Raw genomic sequence first — 25,361 nt, 5'->3', positions numbered from 1 at the left:
TGCATTTTATATTAGATAAGACTAAACACAACACAAGGGATGAGACTGAACAGTTAAATACTTTGACTGATGGCATGATTTTATTTAAAAAATAGATATTTTGATGTGCGAGACATGATTTCAGCAGCTCAACTGATAGGTGTGTTCTTCAACTTGTTTACCTTTTTGTTATGCTTAATATGGGCATATCCTGACTGCAAGAAAACAATTTTGTGACCTGATTACTCTTATGATGGAACCACACTGTTGGAACATAGTAGAGATTTAAATTTGCCACCATTAGGGGACAATACCTAAAGGCAGTGCTCCAAAATATAATGCCTTGGTAGCTATGTTTGCTGTTTAAAGTCTGTATGCATCATTTAACATTCATTTTAATGCTCTACATGAGTAAGAAGACCCTAACCAAGTCACCTCTGCACCCCCTTACCATCGTATATGCTGTCTTTCAGACTGACCACTAAATCAAGCTGAAGTATTCATTTTCTATATAACCTGGAGGGTGCATGACTCCATAATTTTCAAACAGGATTAACTATTTTCCATCCTGTAATCAGAGGACAGTTTCACATGTCTCCTAGGTCCATAGAATGAGCTTTTCTGCATGTAACACTGTTTAATGTCTGCATCATGTGCATTAATCAAGTGTTGTGTTTATGGTCATTTTTTCGAGAGCTGTCATTGTTGGAGTGTCATAGTTTGCTTATTGACCACAAGTATTTCATGATCTCATAACTCATGCAATGATAACACAGAACTCTATATTACGGAAATAGGCCGTATATGCCTGCAATTTTGATAATTCAATCTTTCTGTGTAATAGATAAGTAATTAGTCCCTCAAAATCTTCACTGCTGAGTGCCACAGCCTTTCTGTGATGGTATTTTAGTTGTGCATTAATGTTGGCAGTCAATATAGTTCCTTTTAAAATATTCTTCCTTGTGTTATTTTTAGAATTATCCAACTATTACAACATGTTTTGGCCCTGTCCCAACTTTTTTGAGATTTGTTGCATGGGTCACATTTTAAATGGTCACATAATTACCTCAAAACAATAATTCTGCTCGACTTTAACAACTGATATGTTGTCTGTACATAATGCTCTACCTTATTAACATATTAGATGTTTTGAAAATGACAGCATTTTGATTTTATTCACAAAATACAAAGTGTCCCAACTTTTTTGGAATCCGCTTTGTATGTGGCTTTTCAGCCCACACACATCGGGAGTGGCCGAGAGAGTCTGAATTTTCAAATGAGTAATTGAAGCATCAGTTGGCTTGTTTGCTTCTTCGGTCCATTTGAAAACTAAACTAAAAGCACCTTTTATCTGCGCAGGTAGGGTAGGGCCACCTGTTTTGCAATTTGTGGTACATTTCATTGTGATTCTTTACAAAGCCCATCACAGAAATGATACAGTTACACGTACATGTGACCTGATGCTCTTTTTAAGGTTGTGTAAGGCTACCCAATGGGATTTACACTGATACCTGATACACTGTGTTTGTGTAATATGTGTATGTGTGCATGCGGATGGCTTTGTAGGATCGTCCGGCAGTCGTGGGGCGGTGGGGGCCCTGATGACGTGTCTGCGAGCAGCCCGTGCCCAGGGGGTGTTGAAGCCTACGGAGGACGCACTGTGGGGAGGACTAGTGCCCCTCCCTTTACTCAGACACGGCCTGCTGCACAAGCACGACCAGGTCAGACGCACGCATTACAATTGCATTACAATTACATGGAGGTAGTGAACAACATAAAATACAGCTCTGGGAAAAATTAAGACCACTTCGACATTTTCAGTTTTGCTATGGATAGGTATGTGTTTGAGTAAAAAAACATTGTTATTTCGTTCTATAAACTACCAACAACATTTCCTCCGAATTTTGGAACACATACCTATCCATAGCAAACTCTGAAAAACTGAACATGTCTCTCAATTTTTCCCAGAGCTGTATGTGAGATGAACATCAGTATTTCTGTCTTGGTGCGTGTGCATCCTTGCACTTAAAAACAATTAACTAAGCTACTTGACTATCTGCTGGTTTGCTGCTGGGGCTCTGACCGCTTCACCAAAGAGCCAGGCTCGTTGGTGTGACAGTCAGAACACACCCACAACCCTAGTGATGGTCACTCTATCACACTACCTTCCCACTTCGGGAAGCGCACCTGTGCGCTTCACACTCACGGTGTCCCTCACGCAACTGCCCATCATGCTTCTCCCATCCAGTGTGCACCATCTTCAGTGCTTCACCCATCACTTGGGTCCCTCGCACCGGGGTCACCAAATCCTTCACATGGAATTAAGGCTCACACACAATGGGTACACTTCCGATGGCCTCACGTAGGGCCCTATGATTTCCACGATCCGGAAAACGTGGACGCAATCACGGAATGTAGACATTAAAACGGAATTTCCGATGGCCTCGCTTCCGATGGCCTCACGGTAGCCATCCCACTTCTGACACCATTTGTAGCGAAGGGGAGTAGAGTTGCCCAGCCAGAACTCGAACACGTACCTTCCGGGGTAGTAAACTGGGGCTCTTACCGCTACACCAAAGAGCCAGGCTCGTGGGCGTGACAATCAGAACACACCCACAACCCTAGTGATGGTCACTCTATCACAGTAATTAACTAAGCTACTTGACTATCTGCTTGTTAGCTTATGCTAACTATTGGGCTGTTAGTGATGTGTGACCAAGAACATACTTACTATTCACTGGTATTGTCTTGGTTATCCAGGTGGGCCGTATCAATCACTAACTTGGGGCAAATACTCAGTCTGTACTCCCAAAATTCAGGACAAGCACTGGTGAGCGAGTGGAGAACACAGAGCTGCAGTATTTCTCTCTGACACATTTTCTCTGGGTTTTTGCTTCCTTGCACTTACAAACAATGTTCTGAGCTACTTGACTCTTTGCTGGTGGCTGCTGCTAACCACTGGGCCACAGTGGTGTGTGACCAAGAACACACCCAATAGTCACTGCATTTGTCTTGGTTATCCAGGTGGGCCCATACGTATCACTAACTTGGGGCATATACTCAGTCTGTACTCCAAAATTCAGGACAAGCACCCGTGAGCGAGCGGAGAACACACAGCTGCAGTATTTCTGTCTGACACTGTCTCGGGCGTGTGCATCCTTGCACTTGAAAGCAATTAACTGAGCTACTTGATTATCTGCTGGTTAGTTCTGTTAACTACCTGTACTCTGCCATTAGGGGTGTGTGACCAAGAGAACACTTCCACTCATCACTGCTATTGTCTTGGCAATCCAGATGGCAATCCAGATCCAGATCGGTACTAATCACTAACTTGGGGCAAATATACTCAGTCTGTCCTCCCAAAAGTCAGGACAAGCACCGTTGAGTGATTGGAGTACACAGAGATGTAGTATTTCTGTCTCAGGGGGTGTGCATCCTTGCACTTAAAAGAATTTAACTGAGCTACTTGACTATCTGCTTGTGTTAGATTCTGCTAACTTCTGGGCCATTAGTGGTGTGTGACCAAGAACACACACACACAAATCACTGCTATTGTCTTGGTTATCCAGGTGGGCCGTACAAATCACTAACTTTGGGACAAATGCTCAATCTGTATTCCAAAATTCAGGACAAGCACCACTGAGCGAATGGAGTGCACAGAGCTACAGTATTTCTGTGTCAGATAGACACTCTCTCGGGGCGTGTGCATCATTGAACTTCAAAGCAATTTACATGAGCTACTTGACTATCTGCTGGTTGGCTGCTGTTAACTACTGGGCCACTCATGGTGTGTGACCAAGAACACACCCACTAATCACTGCTATTGTCTGGGTTATCCAGGTGGGCCGTACAAATCACTAACTTGGGGTATACTCAGCCAGTACTCCAAAAGTCAAGACAAGCACCGTTGAGCGAGTGGAGTACACAGAGCTGCAGTATTTCTGTCTCGGGGCGTGTGCATCCTTGCACTTAAAACCAATTAACTGAGCTTCTTGACTATCTGCTGGTTGGCACCGTTGAGCGAGTGGAGAACACCGAGCTGCAGTACTCTCACACACATTTCTGTGTGTGTGTGTGTTTCCTTGCATTTTCAAGGAATTAGCTATGCTACTTGACTATCTGGGCAAATGTACTCAGCCTGTAAGTTACTCCCGAAATGCAGGACAAGCACCGCTGAGGGAATGGAGAACACAGAGCTGCAGTATTTCTGTGTCAGACACTGTCTCATGCATCCTTGCACTTCAAAGCAATTTACATGAGCTACTTGAATATCTGCTAACTACTGGGCCTTTAGTGGTGTGTGACCAAGAACACACCCACTATTCACTGCTATTGCCTTGGTTATCCAGGTGGGCTGTACGAATCACAAACTTGGGGCAAATATACTCCGCCTGTACTCCAAAAGTCCGGACAAGCACCGTTTAGCGAGTGGAGAAAACAGAGCTGCAGTATTTTTTGTGTCAGACATTTTCTCTGGTTTTGTGCTTCCTTGCACTTAAAAACAATGACCTGAGCTACTTGACTATCGGGCTGCTGTTAACTATTGGGCCTTTAGTGGCGTGTGACCAAGATCACACCCACTATTCACTGCTATTGTCTTGGTTATCCAGGTGGGCCTTACGAATCACTAACTTGGGGCAAATACTCAGTCTGTACTCCCAAAATTCAGGACAAGCACCGTTGAGCGAGTGGAGAACACAGAGCTGCAATATTTCTGTCTCAGGTAGACACCGTCTAGAGGCGTATGCATCCTTGCACTTAAAAGCAATTAACTAGGATACTAATGGCACACAGCTGTACCTGTCATTCGAGCCAGAGGACTCCTCTATCCACATGGATGGAGGAACATCACTTTCAGCTAAACCATGCTAAAACTGAAATCCTGGTGATCCCAGCAGGGCTTAACACTAACACACGCCAGGTAGCCAAATGCGGGTAAAAGTCGGCGTTGGCTAGTAGATACCGAAGGTTCACTAGCCATTCTGGCGGGTCCGTTACTATTCTGAATGATGAGGCACCGCATTTTGTAGTTTTTTTTCTTCGGACCGTCTTTGCTACAAAAGCAATACAATGCGATTTCGCGAGCCTACAATACCCATGAAGCACCTGTGTCACGTGTCACCTGTGTCTCACGCAAGCCAGGAATCTGATAGGCATAGAGCTAGTCTTGCGAAGAGGAGTGACAGCGAGCTACCGGGACATCAGCGTGCGCTTCGAAATGTCACTGGAAACCTTCACGTGAAAATAAAGTAGCGAAGTTCATCTCAACTGACCTGTTTTGCGATCTGTCATTACTACAATACTTAGTAGTAGTGGTCATTAAAATGACCAAAGCGAGAGGAAAACATGTCAGTCTGTGTTACTCTTGTGAAAGTCTCATTAGCGCAGTGATAAGACAAGGACACATGCGGCATTAATAATGTTTGGTTTAAATTATTTTCTGATTTGCCTGTGTCTTCATACCTTAATATTCCTCCATGTTTCTTGTGCTGTTGTTCCCGACTGTCAAACCGTTCTTAAAAAAACGCGCAGTTGGCCTTCCAGACTGCACAAAAGCATCCCATTGCATGTCCCTTCGCAGGTGTCCGTCTCGCCCGTTTGTATTTTACAACTCACTATTAAACGGAATGAAAGGAAGTCGTAGACCCTTCTGTAGTTACCGCATCTGTGTGTGCTTTCTAGTGGATACTTTTATAAGCAAATATTCCAGAAGAGGTGTTATTCCACATCCATGTCCGAGGACCGGCCAACTTGGCAATGACTTTAGGCTATCTACTTTGCGCATGGATTTGGACGGCGACCACAGATAGGCCTATATGATATGAAGAAGTCCCTCCAGATTAAAGACGAAAATATTTTGCTCTCGTGTAGCTTACATTTGTGCCCTTCCACAACACTGTGCTTGGTGTTTCTGCATGGTAGCCTAAATATAGGCCTACTATAGGTTATGCCATTCCTCTGATCAGTAAATCTGTTCTTTGCATAGCATGCATGGACCAGTTAATAGGCCTAACAATTCTAATTGCCCTATAGCATATTATTTTATATTATATTATATTATATTATATTATATTATATTATATTATATTATATCATATTATATTATATTAGGCCTATATTATATTATATTAGCCTACATTACATTATTAGGGCCTACAGCCTATTATATAATTAATTAAAGCTGCTATGATGGCTAAGAAAATTATGGCTAGTGAAAAGGCCCAATGGCTAGTGAGTCAGGAAAACCACTAGCCAAAATGGCTGGTAAGCGAAAAAGTTAGTGTCAAGCACTGGATCCCAGCCAAGGATTCATGCTGCCACAATGGCTATCTGCTTGTGTTAGATTCTGCTAACTACTGGGTCATTAGTGGTGTGGGACCAAGAACACACACACAAATCACTGCTATTTTCTTGGTTATCCAGGTGGGCCGTAAGAATCACTAACTTGGGGCAAATACTCAGTCTGTACTCCAAAATTCAGGACAAGCACTGTTGAGCGATTGGAGTACACAGAGCTGCAGTATTTCTGTGTCAGATAGACACTCTCTCGGGGCGTGTGCATCATTGAACTTCAAAGCAATTTACATGAGCTACTTGACTATCTGCTGGTTGGCTGCTGTTAACTACTGGGCCACTCATGGTGTGTGACCAAGAACACACACACACACACACAAAGCACTGCTTTTGTCTTGGTTATCCAGGTGGGCTGTACAAATCACTAACTTGGGGCATACTCAAGAACACAGCCAAGGATTCATGCTGCCACAATACCAATAAGAAAAAGAAAAAAAGACTCAATATGGGCTCAGCTATTGTTGCCGCAAATAAGTTCTCAAGAAATTTGGGTGTCATGATTGATGACCATCTATCCCTCTCCCACCACATAGCCTCGGTTGCCCGGTCATGCTGCTTCTGACTGTTAAATATACAGTACAAAAAGCAGACCAGACTATACCTGACCCAATATGCCACTCGGCTTCTGGTACAGACCATGGTCATCTCTCGCCTCGACTACTGCAACTCCCTCTTTGACCGGTCTTCCAGCTTGTGCAATAAGACCCTTGCAAGTTTTCCAGAACGCAGCTGTGCTCACCCAACTCAAAAGGGCGCATGTCACACCACTTTTTGTCAACCTGTATTGGCTACCGGCGTCCGCTCGCTATAAACACAAGGCCCTCACCCTTGGCTACAAAGCTACAGCAGGTTCTGCTCCGGCTTACCTGAAGGCTATGCTAAAGCCATATGTTCCATCCAGGGTGTTGCCTTCCTCCAGCACCAACTGCTTTGCCTTGCCCTCTACTCACACAAGGCAATCACAGTCCGAATGGTTATCTGCCATTGTCCCTCAATGGTGGGATAAGGTACCAGTTGCTACAAGAGCAGGGTCATCCTTCTCAACCTTCAAGAAGATGGTGAATCTCTAATCCTGGGCACTTATTTAAACTGCACGTAATAGGTCCTCCACTATACAGTATATTACAGGTCTATATGTGCTACATTACTGCTGTACTCTATATTGACCCCACACTCTGCACTTGCTTGAGTGTCCTCCTTGTACGTAGCTTTGGTCAAAAGTGTCTGCTAAATGTAATGTAATGCTTGTTTAAGCCTTGAGTAGTTCGTTCACTGTTTATGAAGTTGAAATATGAAGTCTGCACCAGTCATCATTCCAAAACTAGCTTAAACTGTCAGTGAAGCAGCATTGAACAGTCATAATCATGAATATGCGTTGATGGTGTTGGGTGTAGGTGCGCATGGACACACTGGGCCTGGTGTGTGAGAGTCATCGCAGCACGGAGACCATCTCCCCACAGGAAGTGGACCTCATCCAACACTTCCTGCCCAGTAACCTCAACACCCAATCACCAGGGGTCCGCCAGCAGACCGTCAGCCTCATCAAGAAGGTCAGCTCCATAAACACTTCAGCGCACATGCATGCACGTACACATGCATGCACACACACGCATCCTTCTAAGTTCACTGCAAATTGTACAGGTAGTTACACATTGTTTTGCCTAGTACTAAAATGTAGACCACATCATTTTACATTGCTATATTTCAACATGGCGTCAACTATTTCCTGTCTTTTATGTTTGTGTATGTGTTTGTGTGTAGCTTTTATGTCGGTTAAAGGACAGTGCTCAGCTGCTTCAGAAAAGAGCAAGTCAGGACAAAGACCCTCAGCAAAAGCTGACTGACCAACACACACTACAATCATACAAGGCAAGACTTTCTTTCTTACTCTTTTATTATATTGTGTGACACAGAATTGTTATGTTTTGACTGTTTTCTTGTACTTGTACTACCTGAATTTGATTTTACCTAACTATTCATTTATTTACACCAGCTTAGTTGTATTGCGTCTGTTAATTAGTTCACTTTATTCTTTATTCTTATTATGCTAGCCCTATGGGAATATTGATGTTGGTTTGGTTTCACTCCTCAAGCGAACCACATCAAGGTCCATGTGGGTAATTTCATTACGTGTGCGTACTGTAGGAGTTCCTGAGCTGGTTCTGTGAGACTCTGTTTGGGTCGTTGGCTGTGGGGGTGTCTTTCTCCACCTCACTCACAGCTCTTCATCTGCTGACACTGGTGGCCGAACACTTTTCCTTCTCCACAGGTGAGACACACATACACAAACACCAGGTCTTGGCATTAACGCCTTGCTCACTGGTCATTATGGCTAGTTATTTTCCACTCTATTCAAGTCGGGAATGGATCCTCATGATACAGAGTTTGTATGCTAAAGGTAATTAAAACCAAGTCAAACAGCCATAAACAACATTGTAATAAATGGAATGGAAGTTCTGTTTCTTAACTTGTGGGGTGACTGAAGATGCAAGTGACCCTAAATAACTATTAAATGAAAATATGACCAAACGACATGAAATGAGATCAAAATGAGATTTGAAATAATGAAAATTATGACAAGATGAAAATGACCCAACATTTCTGCTCACTGCTGCCTCCACTTGGTGGTTTTCTGGTACTACAATAATAATAGCCTGGGCCTCCCAAAGGAAGTTGTGGACCTATCGCTTCCTTACTCAGGAAATATGCTTGACAGAGAAAACACACTTGGTTAATGTTTCAGTTGAGGCATGTCTAGTTGAGAGACTATTTTAAGTCAATATGGGCAAGGCTTTAAAGCTGTTTAAAGGGGTATGCCACTATTTTGGGGCTTAATACAGTTAAAATCGTTGGCTGGGGTTTATAAAGGTGGTAAAGTGTCTTATTTTTCATGTTAAGCGTTGTCTTGCTGTAAGACAAGTCAAAAGAGGGAATATGTCGCTAAGCTAGTGAAAGTCAATGTATCCGTGTTGACTTTCACTAGCTTAGCGACATATTCCCTCTTTTAACTTGTCTTACAGCAAGACAACGACTAAGTGTTTACTGATACAATTCAATGGCTCCCTTCTAAATCTCTCCCTGTCTCCCTCTCTCTCTCTCTCTCTCTTTCTCTCACTCTCTCTTTCTTTCTTTCTTTCTTTCTCTCTTTCTCTCTTTCTCTCTTTCTTTCTTTCTCTCTTTCTTTCTTTCTTTCTTTCTTTCTTTCTTTCTTTCTTTCTTTCTTTCTTTCTTTCTCTCTTTTTCTCTTTCTTTCTTTCTCTCTTTCTCTCTCTCCCCCTCCATCTCCCAGGCCCTGATGGCTTTGCTCTGGGCGAGTGTGTGAGTGAGGTCCATGCCGATGCTGTGCTCTACTGTACAGCCAATAACTTCCTGGAGGTCAAGCAGCTGGCCTCTTGTCTCCTTCGGAAGCTCCCAATGAAAGTGGTCCGTTTAGAGGTAAACACACACTCACAGGCAACATACATGGCACACACACACTTGTCAACATAGAGATGCAACTCTTTGATTTAAAGGGACAATATGTAGGATTACAGGCTGCCTCTCAACGTCATTTAAAGGGGTATGACACTATTTTGGGGCTTAATACAGTTAAAATTGGCTGGGGTTTATAAAGGTGGTAAAGTGTCTTATTTTTCATGTTAAGCATTGTCTTGCTTTAAGACACGTTAAAAGAGGGAATATGTCGCTAAGCTAGGGAAAGTCAATGGATCCGTGTAGCATGTAGCATTGGACGAGTTGTCTTGGGAAACACTTGTCATACGAAAATTTTGCTTTAGCTTTACATACTGCCAGATGCATATTTATTGTGTCAACTGCTGGCATTCTGTGATGAAAAACAGCATTTTCTTCATGACTGTGGAGATTTTGAGACGGGCACAGCGCAAACCAACATTGTGCCCCTTCAAACAAACTTGTTACATTGCATACAGTGCTTTTCAATGCCTGCACAGTGCGTTTCATTGCAGTATTAGAAGCAGTATATGCTTGTGACTGAGAAGAACACAAGTTTGCATTTGTTGTTGCAATTATTTTTTGTTCGAATTGAACATGCGTGCAAAAAACCTCTCACCTGGCTGCCATGGAGCCTCAAAGGCCGATCATACAAGCCATTGCAACGGTGTGTATGTGTGCGCGTGTGTGTAACGGCGTCCGTGCGTGGACTATTCATTCAGGACCCTGCTCGACTGAGCTCATTGTTGGAGGCCGCCCTGGCCCTCAGCACCAGCACGCGGCCCTTTGACAGCGTCTCGGCTGCCCACCTCCTCAATCTGCTGGCGCACCAGCCCTGCCTGAGGCCGGCGCTCGTCCTCTCTGCCCAGCATCAGGGCTTCCAGCTTCAGCCGCCGCAACCGGGCGAGACCCAGGCTTCGGAGCAGGCCTCCACCACACTGGAGAAGAACACATTGACTTGTAAGTTGGGGTAGCAGTGTCTATGCTGTTTATAGAATGAACACACTTCAGATTGGGTTTGTAGAATAGTATGGTGCCCACAGTGATGTTGCTCTCTCTGTGTGCGTGTATGTGTGTTTAAATGTGTGTGTGTGTTTCAATTTATGTGTGTGTGTGTGTGTGTGTGTTTCAATGTATGTGTGTGTGTGTGTGTGTGTGTATGTGTTTCAATGTGTGCGTGTTCGTGTGTGTGTTAGTGATCAAGTTCTTGCTGGAGTGTTTGAAGGCGGAGGTTACCCAGGCAGAGCAGTCTCTACTGCAGGCTGCTGCTGCATATCCCCTGTATGGGAGAGCCCACTGCATCACAGCAGCCCTTCAGCAGCTTGACACAGGGTTGGTACCCACACATTTACAGTCAGGCTAGTGCTATTATGCAATCATGTGTTTTGGAGATAACTGCAAAATATCGGTGCTGTTTCTTTCTACTTTTTATGGTGACATCCAAGCAACTTACAATTACCTACCGATTTTTTAAAGAGCTATGATTAATATTACCAGTTTTAACGTGTGCACGCCACGCAGGCATATGCACATGTGCACACACTTCTGTATGTCATGAAATCACTAGCTTCACTAGCTCTTAGCAGTTAAGAAGGCAAAAATGTTCTCTGTCATCTTTATATATGTCTTTAACCAGGAGAAGGATCTGCTGTTCCCCTGTATTGTGTGTCTGCAGGTCTCTGGTGCTGGCAGGTGAGTGGAGAGCTCTGGTGCCTGAGTTGATAAGCGTGTGCTACCGCATGTCTGACGTGGTGTCACCGGTGGTTCAAAGCTCCTCTCCCGAGGGCCTTATCCCCATGGATACAGACGCAGGTAAGCTTTACTGGTTATGTGGAGTCTGATAAGTGCCCTTTTTCCCATCAGATTTTGAAACTAAAGTTAAACCAAATGATTTTGTAGTGATATAAGGTGCGTACGGTTGGCCCTTTTTGTTCACATCTTTTTAACGTGTTAAGTAGTTGTCCATCAACGTTTTAGTGGAATAGAATGCACAGTTTGTGATTAGAACGAAGGAAAGACAGAAGCACCTGCGTGGCTTTTGTTTATCGCTTCAAACCTTTTCCATCTTCCACTTTGTAGCGATACCCAAAACCATCTCCTCCGGCCGAACAAACATAACCGGCGTTGTAGTGATGTAACTGTTTTTACACTGTTTGTTGCCCTGTCGCCCTGAAGCCATTATGTAAAAGCAAATAATCTTTTTGATGAAGAACATAATGTTTTGGGATAGTTGTGAGTTAATAGAGTGTTGCGTCTTTTGTGGTGTGCCTTTTGTACCTTTGCAGCCTTATTGTTGTAATGTTTCCAACTGTACTGTCTCAAGTACAGAATTTTGTCCGAAATATAAACTTTTGGACATCCAACGTTAGCAACCTCTTTTGCAAATACCTTGAACGTTGCGAACCCCCTGCGGCTCATGTCTACTTTTCTAGTGGAAGCATCGGCTGGTCTTCAGAGGATCCTTCAAGAGATTCAGCCCAGAGACACCAATGACTTCTTCAATGACTCTCGACAACTAGACACACACGCAGAGGAAACGCACACAGCAGAGGGGCCTGTGCAAGAGAAGACTAAAGGTTGGTCCACACTTCTACTCTCAGACACACACAAACAGGCTCAATAATCATTAGTTGGGTCATCTCAAACAATTCTGGGGTGCATTTCTCGAAAGCATAGTTATTAGCTAGTTTGCAACTTGTGTAGTTGTCAATGGGATATTGCATTGCAAACAAAGTAGTTACTTGTGTAGTTGTCGATGGGATATTGCATTGCAAACCACAAAGTAGCTAACAGAGTTAGCACCTATGGTTTCGAGAAAACTCAATCACGTTAGCGCACATTTATACAATAGATACAAGACCCACAGTAATGCAAGGTAAACATGTATGCTAATGAGGGTCCATGATCAAAAAAATGGTGTACTGATTCAAGGTCATGTACAGCAGATTGCAGACCTACAGCAAACACTGCAGTTTCACAGTATGACACTGTTTTAATTAACACAAACCTTGACAAAGCTGTACCAATAGTGGATCATTTACTAACATGTTTTATCTCCTGCATTGCCTTTTTTTTCCTCAAGGGGGCAGGCATTTACCTCCGGCCTGCTCTGAATGTTTGTAACTCTCATAGACACATCTTTTAGTCTCACTAAGCAGTCATTGTGGGCCCTCTACTGGCCGGATGCTGTTATGACATCAGAGAGCTTGCGGGCGCACACTGGTTAATTTACGAGCAGCTGACTACCGCTCCTGCCTAATCTGTGGGCGCGTCCACATCTGTGTCCCTTTAGAGGCACGTCTTAATGACCCAGCCCTAGAGGAGGGGAAGGGGGAAGAACTCCCCTGTCTACACACACACACACACACATGCATGCACACACACACTAATTTCCGCAAAACGGCATGTATGCACAGACGGGCATATGCAAAGTTTTATAAACACAGTTCTCAGACAGAAAGGCACACACTACATACACACACACACACACACACACACACACACACACGCTGTTAGAGGAACCCGACGCGACAGGCCGCAGGGTCACTGCCGGCAGACGCTTTTAAACATTCCATGACGTGGGCATTCCAGACGTGCTTACATAGCCAGTAAATGGGCCGAGCGACCTGTTTGTATACACAGGCGCCGTACCGCGCGCACATGTGTTGTTCCTGGAGCAGAGAAGACGGTCCTGTTGTAAGCAAAGCAAAACTGGACCGTCAGATAAGTCCCGAGATTAACTTGACCCTCGACGTCGGGTTAGGAAAACAGCCAATCTTAACAGTCGGGCTGTGATCGTATCGCTCAAAAGGTTAACGTAATTCAAAACCATGTACGTAAACTTGTTGACTTGACCCCCGACACTAAACCTATTAAGATGATGTGAGGGCGAACCTGACCATGTCATTGTGATGTCATCATGCTGAAGGAATGATGTCATACCGCTGCTTGATGTGAGTCGTGGTGTAGATAACGGTTTAAAATGTTCTTGGCATCAATCTCTGATGCTCTGTCAGGGAAAAAGTGCACTCGACCATATGGGTGAGTATATGGGCTAGTACCTGTATATGATGCTCATGTGGAACAAGGTTCAAATCTATCCTGAGTAGGGTTGGGTAAAATAATCGATTTAATCGATAATCGATCGATTTCATTTAGAATTCACATAATCGATTCAAAGAGCACAAAATCTATTTTTTTTGTTCTTTTCCTTTTTGTTCTTTTTATTTAATTTAGGTCTATGGAAAATACCCAGTAGGTATTAGTCAATTAGACCTAGGCCTACTTATTACAAATTCGCAATCTGTTAACACTCAAGCCACAGCCCTTTGACATTTTTATATAAAAATAGGCAACAGCATCTTTTTGGGGGAAATCCTTGCACCAAGAAGGGAACGGATTGAATGGATTCGGAATGAATCGAATCGAATCGAATTGAATCGTGATTAATCCATTTAAAGCCCTAAGAATCGAAAGCGAATCGATACAGGAACATGGCTGCGATACCCAGCCCTAGTCCTGAGTCATTTCTCATCCCTACCCCACCTCTCTCTCCAACTGTCCTGTCAAGTTCTTTACTATACTGCAGACGGAAGGCTCAAAAACCCTTCAAAAATTAGGCAGCTGGTAAACGTATAGCAGTTCTCAATTTCGCTTCTGAGTAAACAAGAAAAGAAACCAAGAAACATATGAAACTGTAAAATGAAACTTCTTCTTTTGCAGATGTGGAGGGTCAGACTAACCCCACACTTTATGAATAGATGCTGTCTGAAAGCGATGGCCCATACAATATTGTTTTTGTGCACTCTACGTTTAGCTAGGACTTGACCTGGAGTTTATTGTGCTGACACTCTTCACGTTAAAGACATAAACAAACACACCTGACTCTCCCGCTTAGCTGGCCCAGCTTTAAATTATCCACACGGTTTTGTGATCCTGGCCCAAACCCCAGTGAAAATAGTAAAATACAGCATTCTCGCGTTGCCAAACGTATCAATGAAACACAAGTTAACAAGACGGCCACCTTTCTTCTGTGCCAGCTCTATTTTAAGTTCATGTTTTCAATGCAAGTCTGTCAGCTTAGCTAAGGTTGGCTAATGCACCCGCTATTTTCAGGCCAAACCCCATTTAAACGTCACCGCCTCTAATCTGCCCTGCTTTTGTGTGAGGGTTTGAAAGAGTCAAAAGATTTTATTCCAGTAAGTGGACTTAGTCATTTGGGACCATTTACCTCTTCCTAAACTATATAGACCGTAAAAAAACATGCATGTGATGAACATTCAGTACCGAAAGCACCTACTGCGGTGGAAAGGCCTAGAAGACCTTGGCCTGATTGGCCAGGGGAATTGACATGGAACAACGGATCTTCTGCATCATACAATCATAAACGTGTCTACTCTGTCATTGGAGGGAATTCATTGCGTTGCATCTTTTGTTTTGATGGCAATAGGAAAGCACTACTACCCCTGGTCTCCCAAGTCTAACCTTGACCTTTTGGATGTGTTTTTCTAGCCAATTGAATTACTCTAATTTCCGGGAATCATAAATATTCACTTTGAATTTGAGTTATCAACATTAAATGACTGCTCGTATGAATGTATGTTACGAAGGTGTGTGTGCGTGTGCCTGTGCGCCTGCGTGTGTGTGCCTGTGCGCTTGCGTGTGTGTGCCTGTGCGCCTGCGTGTGTGTGTGTGTGCGTGTGCGCATGCGTGTGTGCTAAAACACTGTAATTCAGCTAAGTGTAGTGTAATGTTTGTGTGTGCATGTGTGTGTCTGTTTATTTTTTTGTTAATGGGTGCGCACTTGTGTGTGTGTTTAGGTTCTTGTGGCGAAGCGTACCGGGTGACGGCCCAGATGGTGCTGGTCTGCTGCTGGCGGACCATGAAGGAGGTGTCCATGCTGCTGGGGGAACTCTGCCAGAGCCTGCCCTTACACACACACACCAAGCAGGGCCTCATCACCGAGGAACAGGTACACACACACACACACACACACACACACACACACACACACACACACACACACACACACACACACACACACACACACACACACACACACACACACACCAAGCAGGGCCTCATCATGGAGGAACACATACACACACACACACACACACACACACACACACACACACACACACACACACACACACACACACACACACACACACACACACACACACACACACACACACACACACACACACACACACACACACACACACACACACCAAGCAGGGCCTCACCACAGAGCAACAGGTAAACACACGCGCGCACACGCGCGCACACACACACACACACACACACACACACACACACACCAAGACACACACACACACACACACACCAAGGCCTCAACACGGAGCAACACACACTCTCTCTTTCTCTCTCTCTCTCTCTCTCTCTCTCTCTCTCTCTCTCTCTCTCTCTCTCTCTCTCTCTCTCTCTCTCTCTCTCTCTCTCTCTCTCTCTCTCCTTTGAACCACTCATTTGATAGTATTGTCAATATTAATGTGTGTGTGTTTACTGTGTGTGTATCCGGCCCATGCTGTGCTGGTTTTCCATCGGTATCTGAGCTCGTTAGGGAGCTGCTTTCATTAAGGACCAGCTTGCTGCCTAATGAGCCCCCCACCCCCCACCCCATGCATTCTTTCCAGATACCTGTTGCCTCTGTGTACACACGCTTATGCATGCACGCACGCACGCATGCATGCACTGTATGCATTCTCTCTCTCTCTCTCTCTCTCTCTCTCTCTCTCTCTCTCTCTCTCTCTCTCTCTCTCTCTCTCTCTCTCTCTCTCTCTCTCTCTCTCTCTCTCTCTCTCTCACACACACACTTTCTCTCTCTCTCTTTCTCTCTCTCACACACACTTTCTCTCTCTCACTTTCTCACTCGCACTCGCACTCTCTCTCTTTCTTGCTCTCTCTTTCTCGCTCTCTCTCTCTCTCACACACACTTTCTCTCTCTCACTTTCTCTTTCTCACTTTCTCACTCGCACTCGCTCTCTCTCTCTCTCTCTCTCTCTTTCTCTCTCTTTCTCGCTCTCTCTCTCTCTCTCTCTCTCTCTCTCTCTCTCTCTCTCTCTCTCTCTCTCCCTCTCTCTCACTAACACAAAACCCATTCTATGATCTCTTGTCTTTACTTAAGCACACCCCAAAGTAAAGGATGCATGTGATCGATTGTTGCCAGTCGAAGGAATAGGAAAATTGTCACGAGGCGGGTGGCTTAATCTTGTCTAGAAGGAGCCTGATTGTCAGACCAAGTCTCGAAGAGATTTGAACGTTGATGATACAGAGCATAACCATTATCGTTTCCCAAGCGGCATGGTTGACCTGCCTCCCTTGGTTTGCTTATGGTTGTTTGCTTATCGACAAAGTGGGAGGAGTTTCCGTGTTTGCGGGAATTCAGAAAGTACTTGCATTGCTCTTGACCTGACTAGTTGCAACACTGAAAGTGTTGCGTCACTAGGAAGGCACAGCCTGGCTACTCTAGAAGAGTCTACACAGGACAATATTTCCTGAATTGTGATTGGCCGCTGCTTTTGACTCTCATGATACAGGATTCAGGGCTGCCTTTGAGAGAAGGTTCAGTACACAGCCTGCGTCTGTTTCAGCACAGGTGGAGTGGCTCAGTGTGTGCTTCTTGGTTTGTTTGTGTGCGGTTTGTGTTTGGGTTCTCTGCTAATGTGGAATAGGTGACACTGTGAAGATGACTTAAGGGCCGTACACACACGTCGCTGCTAGTTACTCGCTCAGCGAATGAACTCAATAGAATGTCAATGTGTCCCAGCGAGACTCGCAGGAGAGTAGGCGAGTACAGTACAAGCGATGCGATGTGGGCGGATTCCGAGTTGAAAATATTTTATCTTCGAGCGAGGCGAGTAAGCGAGTAACCAATTGGAATGCAGAGTTCGGTACTTCTCGGCTGTCCATTGGCAGTTAAAGCCGCGGGAACCTTCAGCGAACGTTCCATGAAAGAGTGGCGAGTAGGCGAGCAAGCGAAATGCTAGCTTTGTGTGTGTACGCCGCTATAACTTTGTGCGTGTGTGTGTGTGTGTGTGCGTGTGTGTGCGTGTGTGTGTGTGCGTGCGTGTGTGCGTGTGTGTTTGAGAGAGAGGGATACAGTGAGAGATGACTGGCCTCGTGTTGGATTTTGCCCATGTGTTTTACTTTAGCTGAATCACTGGCTTATATGTGTGTGTTTGTGCGTGTGTGCGTGTGTGTGAGGGAGAGATACAGATGACTGGCCTCGTTGAAGTTTGTCCATGTGTTTTACTTTTGGCAGAATCATGGGAGAGTTTGGTAAAGTCATTAGGACACACCCCTGCGTTTGATTGGTCAGTTTGCTACTGGTCCACTCTATTTTCCCCTGCACATGTAGTATGACATCATCCCTCCAGCAGATGGCGTGCTATTAGGTGCTGATGTCACCAGGGCCTGTGGTCAGCATGGCAGCTCCTCAGAACACATTATATAAAATGATGAGATAATAAGACAAAGGCTGTCCAGAAGGCAAGCGTGTTAGTGTGAGTGTTGCTGTGTGTGTGAGTGCGCGAGCGAGCGTGTGAGTGAGCGAGCGAGCGTGTGTGTGCGTAAGCGAGCGTGTGTGTGTGTGTGTGTGTGTGTGTGTGTGTGTGTGTGTGTGTGTGTGTGTGTGTGTGTGTGTGTGTGTAAGAGCGAGCGAGTGAACGCGTGTGTGTGTGTGTGTGTAGAGCGAGCGAGCGCGTGTGTTTGTGTGTGTGTGTGTGTAAGCGAGCGAGCGAGCGAACGCGCGTGTTTGTGTGTGTGAGTGAGCGAGCGAGGGTGCGTGCGAGCGAGCGAGCGAGCGGAGGGTTTGATGAGCATGGCGTCATGCATCTGCGGTTCAAGATGTCAAGTGAACGAGTTTGTCAGCGCTGTCTAAAAGAATCGTGCTGAAAAATCAGTCTGTTCCCTTACTAGTGTTTTCGAACCAAACCACACACGCAACCCTCCCCGCAACTCCGCAACACACTCCTATCACCCAGTCACTCGCACATGTCCAAAACCCATGTCCCTCCCTGCCTTCTGTGGCGAACTCCTTGTTCGAATGACAGCACCACAGGTGGGTTTTTTTCCGAAGCACCATGACAACTGATACCAGAGATTTGAGTTTGGTGAGTTTAAAGGAGATTTGAGGCTAACAATGTTTGAAACAATTGACCAAGGAACCGAAGGAGTTGTAGTTTGAAGTGAAATGAAATCATCTTGTTCCGTGTTTCTGATGTCATCCTTGATGGTTCCCAGGAACCACTGACCCAGGCACTGACAGCCATCATGGCTCTTTTGCGTGACCCGAAACAAGGAATTGTGGGATGCAGCAGCGTGTCTGGAGTCCTCCAGCTTCTTGGAGGTGACAGACTGGGAGGTAGCCAGAATGCTGTTTCTCCTCACTGACCAGTTTCTCTCTGGGTGGGTTGAGGGCAGAGACAGCATTGGGTGAAACCGAGGTGTTTTGAGAGTTAGTATTGGTTCCAAGCCTCTCTCTCTCTTTCTCTTTCTCTTTCTCTTTCTCTCTCTCTCTCTCTCTCTCTCTCTCTCTCTCTCTCTCTCTCTCTCTCTCTCTCTCTCTCTCTCTCTCTCTCGCGCTCACTCTCTTTCTTTCCTCCTCTCGCGTGTTTGTTTTGGGTGGAAAGCCTAAGCTGGCTAGGATCTGTCTGGCTTCTCTTGGGCTTTGGATAAGCCAGCTTCTCTCTCTCTCTCTCTCTCTCTCTCTCTCTCTCTCTCTCTCTCTCTCTCTCTCTCTCTCTCTCTCTCTCTCTCTCCATCTCTCCGTCTCCGTCTCTCTCTCTCCATCTCTCTCTCTCTTTTACCTAACTCTCAGACATTCTGTTCTCAGTTTGGCTTGCTAGGGGGCACTCTAAAGCTGTGGCTCTGCAGTCCTGACATGCACAACTTTCCTCTCTCTCTCTCTCTCCCTCTCTCTCTCTCTCTCTCTCTCTCTCTCTCTCTCTCTCTCTCTCTCTCTCTCTCTCTCTCTCTCTCTCTCTCTCTCTCTCTCTCTCGCACACACACACACACAGCTTGTCCCCTGAATCATACACTTGATCTCCAGTGTTGAGCCGTAGACCATCTAGGTCCGGTTCCCCTCATACTATCCCACTGCCTCTGTCATCATTACCCAGTACCCTAGTCTCCTAGTTATGACTTTTGAAGGTGTTTCAATAGTCACAGTTGCAGCATTTATGGGATATGCCTAGCCACAAAAATAATTTTATTTCATTCTTGTTTTGCTGGTACAGACTTAGCTCCCCTCTCTTCTCAGTCTCATGCCCTCACTGGTCTCTACAACGGTCACCATGACTGACTGCATGACTTGTCTCTCCTGTGGGTGGGTGTGACCTAAAAGATGTTCAGGAAATTTGAGCAAAGCATTTAAACTCTTGCTCTTTTTTCCCCCGACTCATCTGTGTCTCTCCTCTCCCTCTCCCCGACTCATCTGTGTCTCTCCTCTCCCTCTCCCCTTCTCTGTCTCCTTCTCTTCCTTCCCCTTCTCTTCCTCTTCCTTCTCCCTCCTTCTTCATCCCTCCTCATCTGTCTCCTGTTTTGTTTTGTTTTGACTCTCTCTTCATCAACCCAACCCCACCACACACCAGGGGACTAATCTCCCTGTGAGCTCTTTACGTGTCTGAAGATTGCGTAATCCCTCCACCGCGGGAGTTTTGTTGGAGGAGGGGGGTCTCTCTTCTCCTCTACTCTCCTCTCCCCTCCTCACTGAACGGAATCAAGGTGGCAAACGACAACAATAACAAGCATCAGCGGCAACAACACAAAAATCTAAGAGCATTAGCCACGCTAGCTGTAGAGGGTAAGTGGCTTAGCGTCCAGCTAGGTGGCGGGGCCCTGGGGTGAGATTTAGGTCACTACCCCCCGGCCTGGCTAGTGAGCCTGCTTGCTTGGGCAATTACGAAGCTGATGTGCTTGGGGTGCTGTTTTTGGAGGGGTAGCAGAATGAATGGCTAGAAAATGTTTAGGAGGGCAAGAAGCCGGGATAAAGCAGGAAAATTAAAAAAGCAAGGAGATGGGAGGAAATAGTGGAGTGACGGAATGAAAAGAGGAAATGTCTTGGAGAGAGGGAAGAGGGGACGGACGCGTGAGGAGAAAAGCAAAGAGGGTGGGGGGGTTGAAGAGGAGGGAAGTGTTCGACAAACAGGAAATGAGTCCTCTTTCTGTAAAAAAGAGAGCGAGAGAGTGCAGGAGTGCAACAAGCGCTGGTGAAGGATGCAGGGAGCCAGAGAGAGAGAGAAAGAAAAAAACGAAAGGAGTGTTGTGTGGGACCGAAATAGCTGCCCCCCTCGCTAGGGCAGTACCCAGCTCAGTTCAGACTGCGGTCTCAACCGGCGGGTAGCTCCTGGTCCCGCCGCACCGCGCGCCTCGTTTTGGGCCCTGTGAGCTCACCGCTCGAGCCACAGAGAGACCGGAGTGCCCCAAAATAAAACACATTACACCATACGCTACAGTAGACCAATACGGCAACAGGAACACATCATATATCATGCTATATATACCCCCCCCCCTCCCTGCACAAACACGGCACATACATCGAATACATTATAAGATACCGACCGACATAGCGAATGTGATGCCGTGATGCCTCGTTATGTGGAGAGTACCCTGCCATTATAGCAAGCGGACTAACATTATAGACAAACATTATAGATGTATTTAGATGACCACTTCTATTACATCACACTAGCTCAATACACAGTACTTTAAGTTTGTGCCATAGTGCTCAGTGGTATGCAAGTGTGTCTGTAAATACGTTCCTCTAGTTCCTGTATATTTTCAGTGTGTTTAGTGACTATTTTCGAATGAACGAAGCAAAGCACGGATAAATGGATTTGTCCCAGATTTGGTGTGTGAATGCTCTAGGGTAGGTTCATGAACTGCTTCGAGTTGGGAGGTCAACACTTTCAAGATGGCTGAATTCAAGATGGCCGAATTTTTGTTTGGTCCCTAACTTCTGACCGGGTGGATGGATTTGTCCCAGATTTGGTGTGTGAATGCTCTAGGGTAGGTTCATGAACTGATTCGAGTTTGGAGGTCAACACTTTCAAGATGGCTGAATTCAAGATGGCCGAATTATTGTTTGGCCCATAACTACTGACCGGGTGGATGGATTTGTCCCAGATTTTGTGTGTGAATGCTCTAGGGTAGGTTCATGAACTGATTCGAGTTTGGAAGACAACACTTTCAAAATGGCGGAATTTTCATTTGGCCCATAACTTCTGACTGGGTGGATTGATTTGCCCGGTAACACCTTATTTTAATGGTTCACCATTTCAGTGAATCTAGCATATTAGGTACAGTGTAATAACCAATGTAACAATATTTAATACCGTGTAATACTAGTGTAATACCAGTGTAACAATATGCAAGATCAGGTACAGTATAACGAGTGTAACAGTATGCAATACCATGTAATATAGTGTAATACCCAGGGGTGCACATAACTTTTTTAGGCCGTTACTCATATGCGCACCAGCAAATATGTTTTGGTACGCACCTCATCCGCGGTAAAAAAAAGAAAAAAAGAAAAAAAGAAAACAAAAAGTCTACTGTCTGCAGTGTCGAAGGATAAACATTATCACCACAAACGTTGACACATGTTGTTTGGAGGCTAATGCAACTGGTGCAAGGTAGCCTAATCAAATGTGTTGTTAGTTTGGTATTCTTTAAATCTTAATTAGCCTACAAATGGTCAACAGGTCATCTTCAAGTTAAGTGATTATTGTCTGGATTTCATCTGTTTTTGCCGATTTCGCCGTCATGCCTGCTAACTGATGCACAGAGGGGGAATAAACTTGTATGCGGTGTCCGTTTGGAATATGGTGGGAGGAAGCTGACGAAATTAAGAAGTGGAGCTGGCCGGGAACTGCATTTAAGAAGCCACGCGCATGGATGCATGCTTTCAGTTTTTAACTTCTATGCATCGGAGTTGCCAATGAGAATTACGGGGGTGCGGGTCCATTCTGGGAGTTAACAGACGGCACAATTCCATAATGATGGAGGGAGGAGGAGAGAGCCAGGAGCTCAACTCGGTCGCTCTCGCGCTGACTGTCGTTAGATTTACAGTTGATATGCGAGTGACATGTCTATTTTTAGGCATTCATGAGAAAACGGGACACATCGCGTCCCTTACCTGTTCAACACGGAACGCATGCTTTCACTACCACATACGGAACGATTCCGCATTATAAGGGACTGGCACTACATTTCTGTCCGCTCATCATTAGCCTCAAGCCACGGCACTTGGAGCCACTTCTCGGAAAGTTTTGTTTTTTTAAATCTCTGACTCAATTTTCTTTGCTGTTGACGAAACTCCAAAGAAACTAATTAGGCTGCTGTTGTCTGTTTCTTTTGGGACATGTTTGACCATTCACCAACATAAACAGTGTGGTGAGATAGTCAGTACGCAAGAGCGCTGTAGAAACCTGAGTGACAGTACGCATCGCTCATTATTGTCGCGCATGCGTACCTGCATACCAGCTCTGTGCACCCCTGGTTATACCAGTGTAACAATATGCAATACCATGTAATACCACTTACGCACAAACACATGATGTAAGTTTAAAAAATGGCGGTGTTACACTGGTATTACATTGTATTAAATATTGTTACACTGGTTATTACACTGTACCTAATGTGGTATATCCACTGAACCATTAAAACATTATTACCATTTGCCCCATTTTTTGCTTCATTTTCACAATAGTCGTTTGGTTTTAAGCCTATGCACGTCATGTCACGTCTGTATGTATCATATACGTTTACAAAATGGTAGACGGGAGTGGTAGGAATGATGGGGGACTGGAAGCGTCGCGTTTCGGGGATATACCTTAAGCAGTTGAAGGCGACTGCACAGGCAGTCTAGTTCATAAGATGCATGAATAAACTTTGAGTACTGTATGTGCATTGCTACTTATTTACTCATGACTGCATGGGCAGGGTAAGCGATTAGGGCGTCAGACTTGCAGCTCAAAGGTTGCTGGTTCGACTCCCGACCCGCCAGGTTGGTGGGGGGAGTAATTAACCAGTGCTCTTCCCCATCCTCCTCCATGATGGAGGTACCCCGAGCATGGTACCGTGCCGCCGCACTGCTCCCTTGGGGCACCATTGGGGGGTGCACGGTTGAGGCATTCGTTGTGTGCCGTGTTCCATTGTCATTGTGAAACAGCACCGCAGCACACAAGTGGAGTTGGAATTTCCCAGCTTCCCAGTTGGGTTTATGAGATGAATTGCATGTACGGTATACCCTACATGGAAGGAGACACTGATTGTTGTTGTTTTTTTTTTTTCTTAAAAACTTAAGAAAACCCTACGGGATTTTTGTGTCTTTACATGAGGATAGGACGGTAGGGATTATAACAGGAAGAGAATGGGAGAGAGATGGGGTAGGTCTTGTATATGGGTCCCCATGGGAACGAAAGCCCACTTTAGTTGGGTGCCCCAGTCCACAGCACCACAGCACCCCTGTGTTAGTGTTTTCATACTTTGTTAACGTATTTACGCATGCTTTCTTCATGGAAACCTGTGACTATAGGCCCAGTGTGTTGTCGACCAATGGCAAGCACGGTGGTCAAGGGATTCATTCTTATTTTTTTTGCTCACCTAATGAGTGCCCGTGAAAATCATATTGAATGTCATTGGATCAACCCCAACGTAGTCCTCCTTGTAGCGAAAATTGAGCCTCAGAGGATTTAAAACTTTTTTTTCGCACCCCTTGCCAGTGTAATCAGACTTGCTGGTGAATTAAACCCAATTGAGGTCACTGTGGGAGAGAGAGTGGCCACCCTGTTTTCTTTTTTCTTTTTTAAAGTTCCTCCCCAGGGAAAAAGCCTGTGTCCTTGGCTACCCAGAGTGAGTTCTAGGGAAATGAACTCAGTCACTCTTTAGAGTGCGGCGGCCATGTTGTTTGTTCTGGATTTTTTTTTTGCGCACCACTTCCCCCTTTGTCATCGCCCTAACCACTCCTAAGAGCGCACTGATTGGTCTGGCTGGTATTTAAGGGCAGAAACGCTTCATAATTAGCCGTTTTCCCGGAAATAAGGGCATGTTTTTGTTGTTGTTTTTTGACATTTATAAAAAAGAAAAAAAAAGAAATGTAAATACGCCACAATCCCTGTGTTCTCTGTTCTGTTCTATGTGTATCTGTGTATGTGTGTGTGTGTGTGTGTGTGTGTGTTGTGGTGTTCTGAACTTGTGCATACAAGACTGAATGTGTTTGTTTGTAACCTGTGTGTGGGTGTGCGGTTGTGTATAACGGAGTGTAATTATGGTGTATTGAGTTTGTACAACTATGCGTATGTGCAACATATGTGAGTGAATGAAGAGTGTGTGTGTGTGTTCTGAATGAATGTGTGAGTGTGTTTACGCATGAAGGACTACCGGTAAATGCGTGCGTGTGGGTGAATAATTGTGATGTTTTGAAACTGTGTATGTCAGATTTTGTTTGGTTGTGTTATGTACTTGAGTGAATGAAAGAATGCATGCATTGCATATATGTGTGTGAGAGAAGAAGTAATCAATATATGTACAGTAAGACTGTTTGTAATGTA

The 25,361-nt window shown here is 45.0% G+C and overlaps 1 protein-coding gene across 1 annotated transcript in view; it reads left to right on the top strand.

Annotated features, from left to right (window-relative positions):
- thada (THADA armadillo repeat containing) overlaps positions 1 to 25,361 on the top strand; it is a 153,677-nt gene that overhangs the window by 10,515 nt on the left and 117,801 nt on the right. The window contains exons 12-21 of the mRNA XM_063191736.1: positions 1,546 to 1,700; positions 7,728 to 7,883; positions 8,095 to 8,202; positions 8,479 to 8,602; positions 9,623 to 9,768; positions 10,506 to 10,743; positions 10,980 to 11,115; positions 11,459 to 11,595; positions 12,216 to 12,359; positions 15,603 to 15,754. Of these exons, the coding sequence (XP_063047806.1) occupies positions 1,546 to 1,700; positions 7,728 to 7,883; positions 8,095 to 8,202; positions 8,479 to 8,602; positions 9,623 to 9,768; positions 10,506 to 10,743; positions 10,980 to 11,115; positions 11,459 to 11,595; positions 12,216 to 12,359; positions 15,603 to 15,754 (1,496 nt within the window). The remainder of the gene's footprint in view (positions 1 to 1,545; positions 1,701 to 7,727; positions 7,884 to 8,094; positions 8,203 to 8,478; positions 8,603 to 9,622; positions 9,769 to 10,505; positions 10,744 to 10,979; positions 11,116 to 11,458; positions 11,596 to 12,215; positions 12,360 to 15,602; positions 15,755 to 25,361) is intronic.

The sequence above is a fragment of the Engraulis encrasicolus genome, chromosome 24 (assembly GCF_034702125.1).
Source record: "Engraulis encrasicolus isolate BLACKSEA-1 chromosome 24, IST_EnEncr_1.0, whole genome shotgun sequence".
In the NCBI taxonomy this organism is placed as follows: domain Eukaryota; kingdom Metazoa; phylum Chordata; class Actinopteri; order Clupeiformes; family Engraulidae; genus Engraulis; species Engraulis encrasicolus.
The sequence above is the reverse complement of the archived record's forward strand: the minus strand, read 5'-3'. Positions and strand labels throughout refer to the sequence as shown.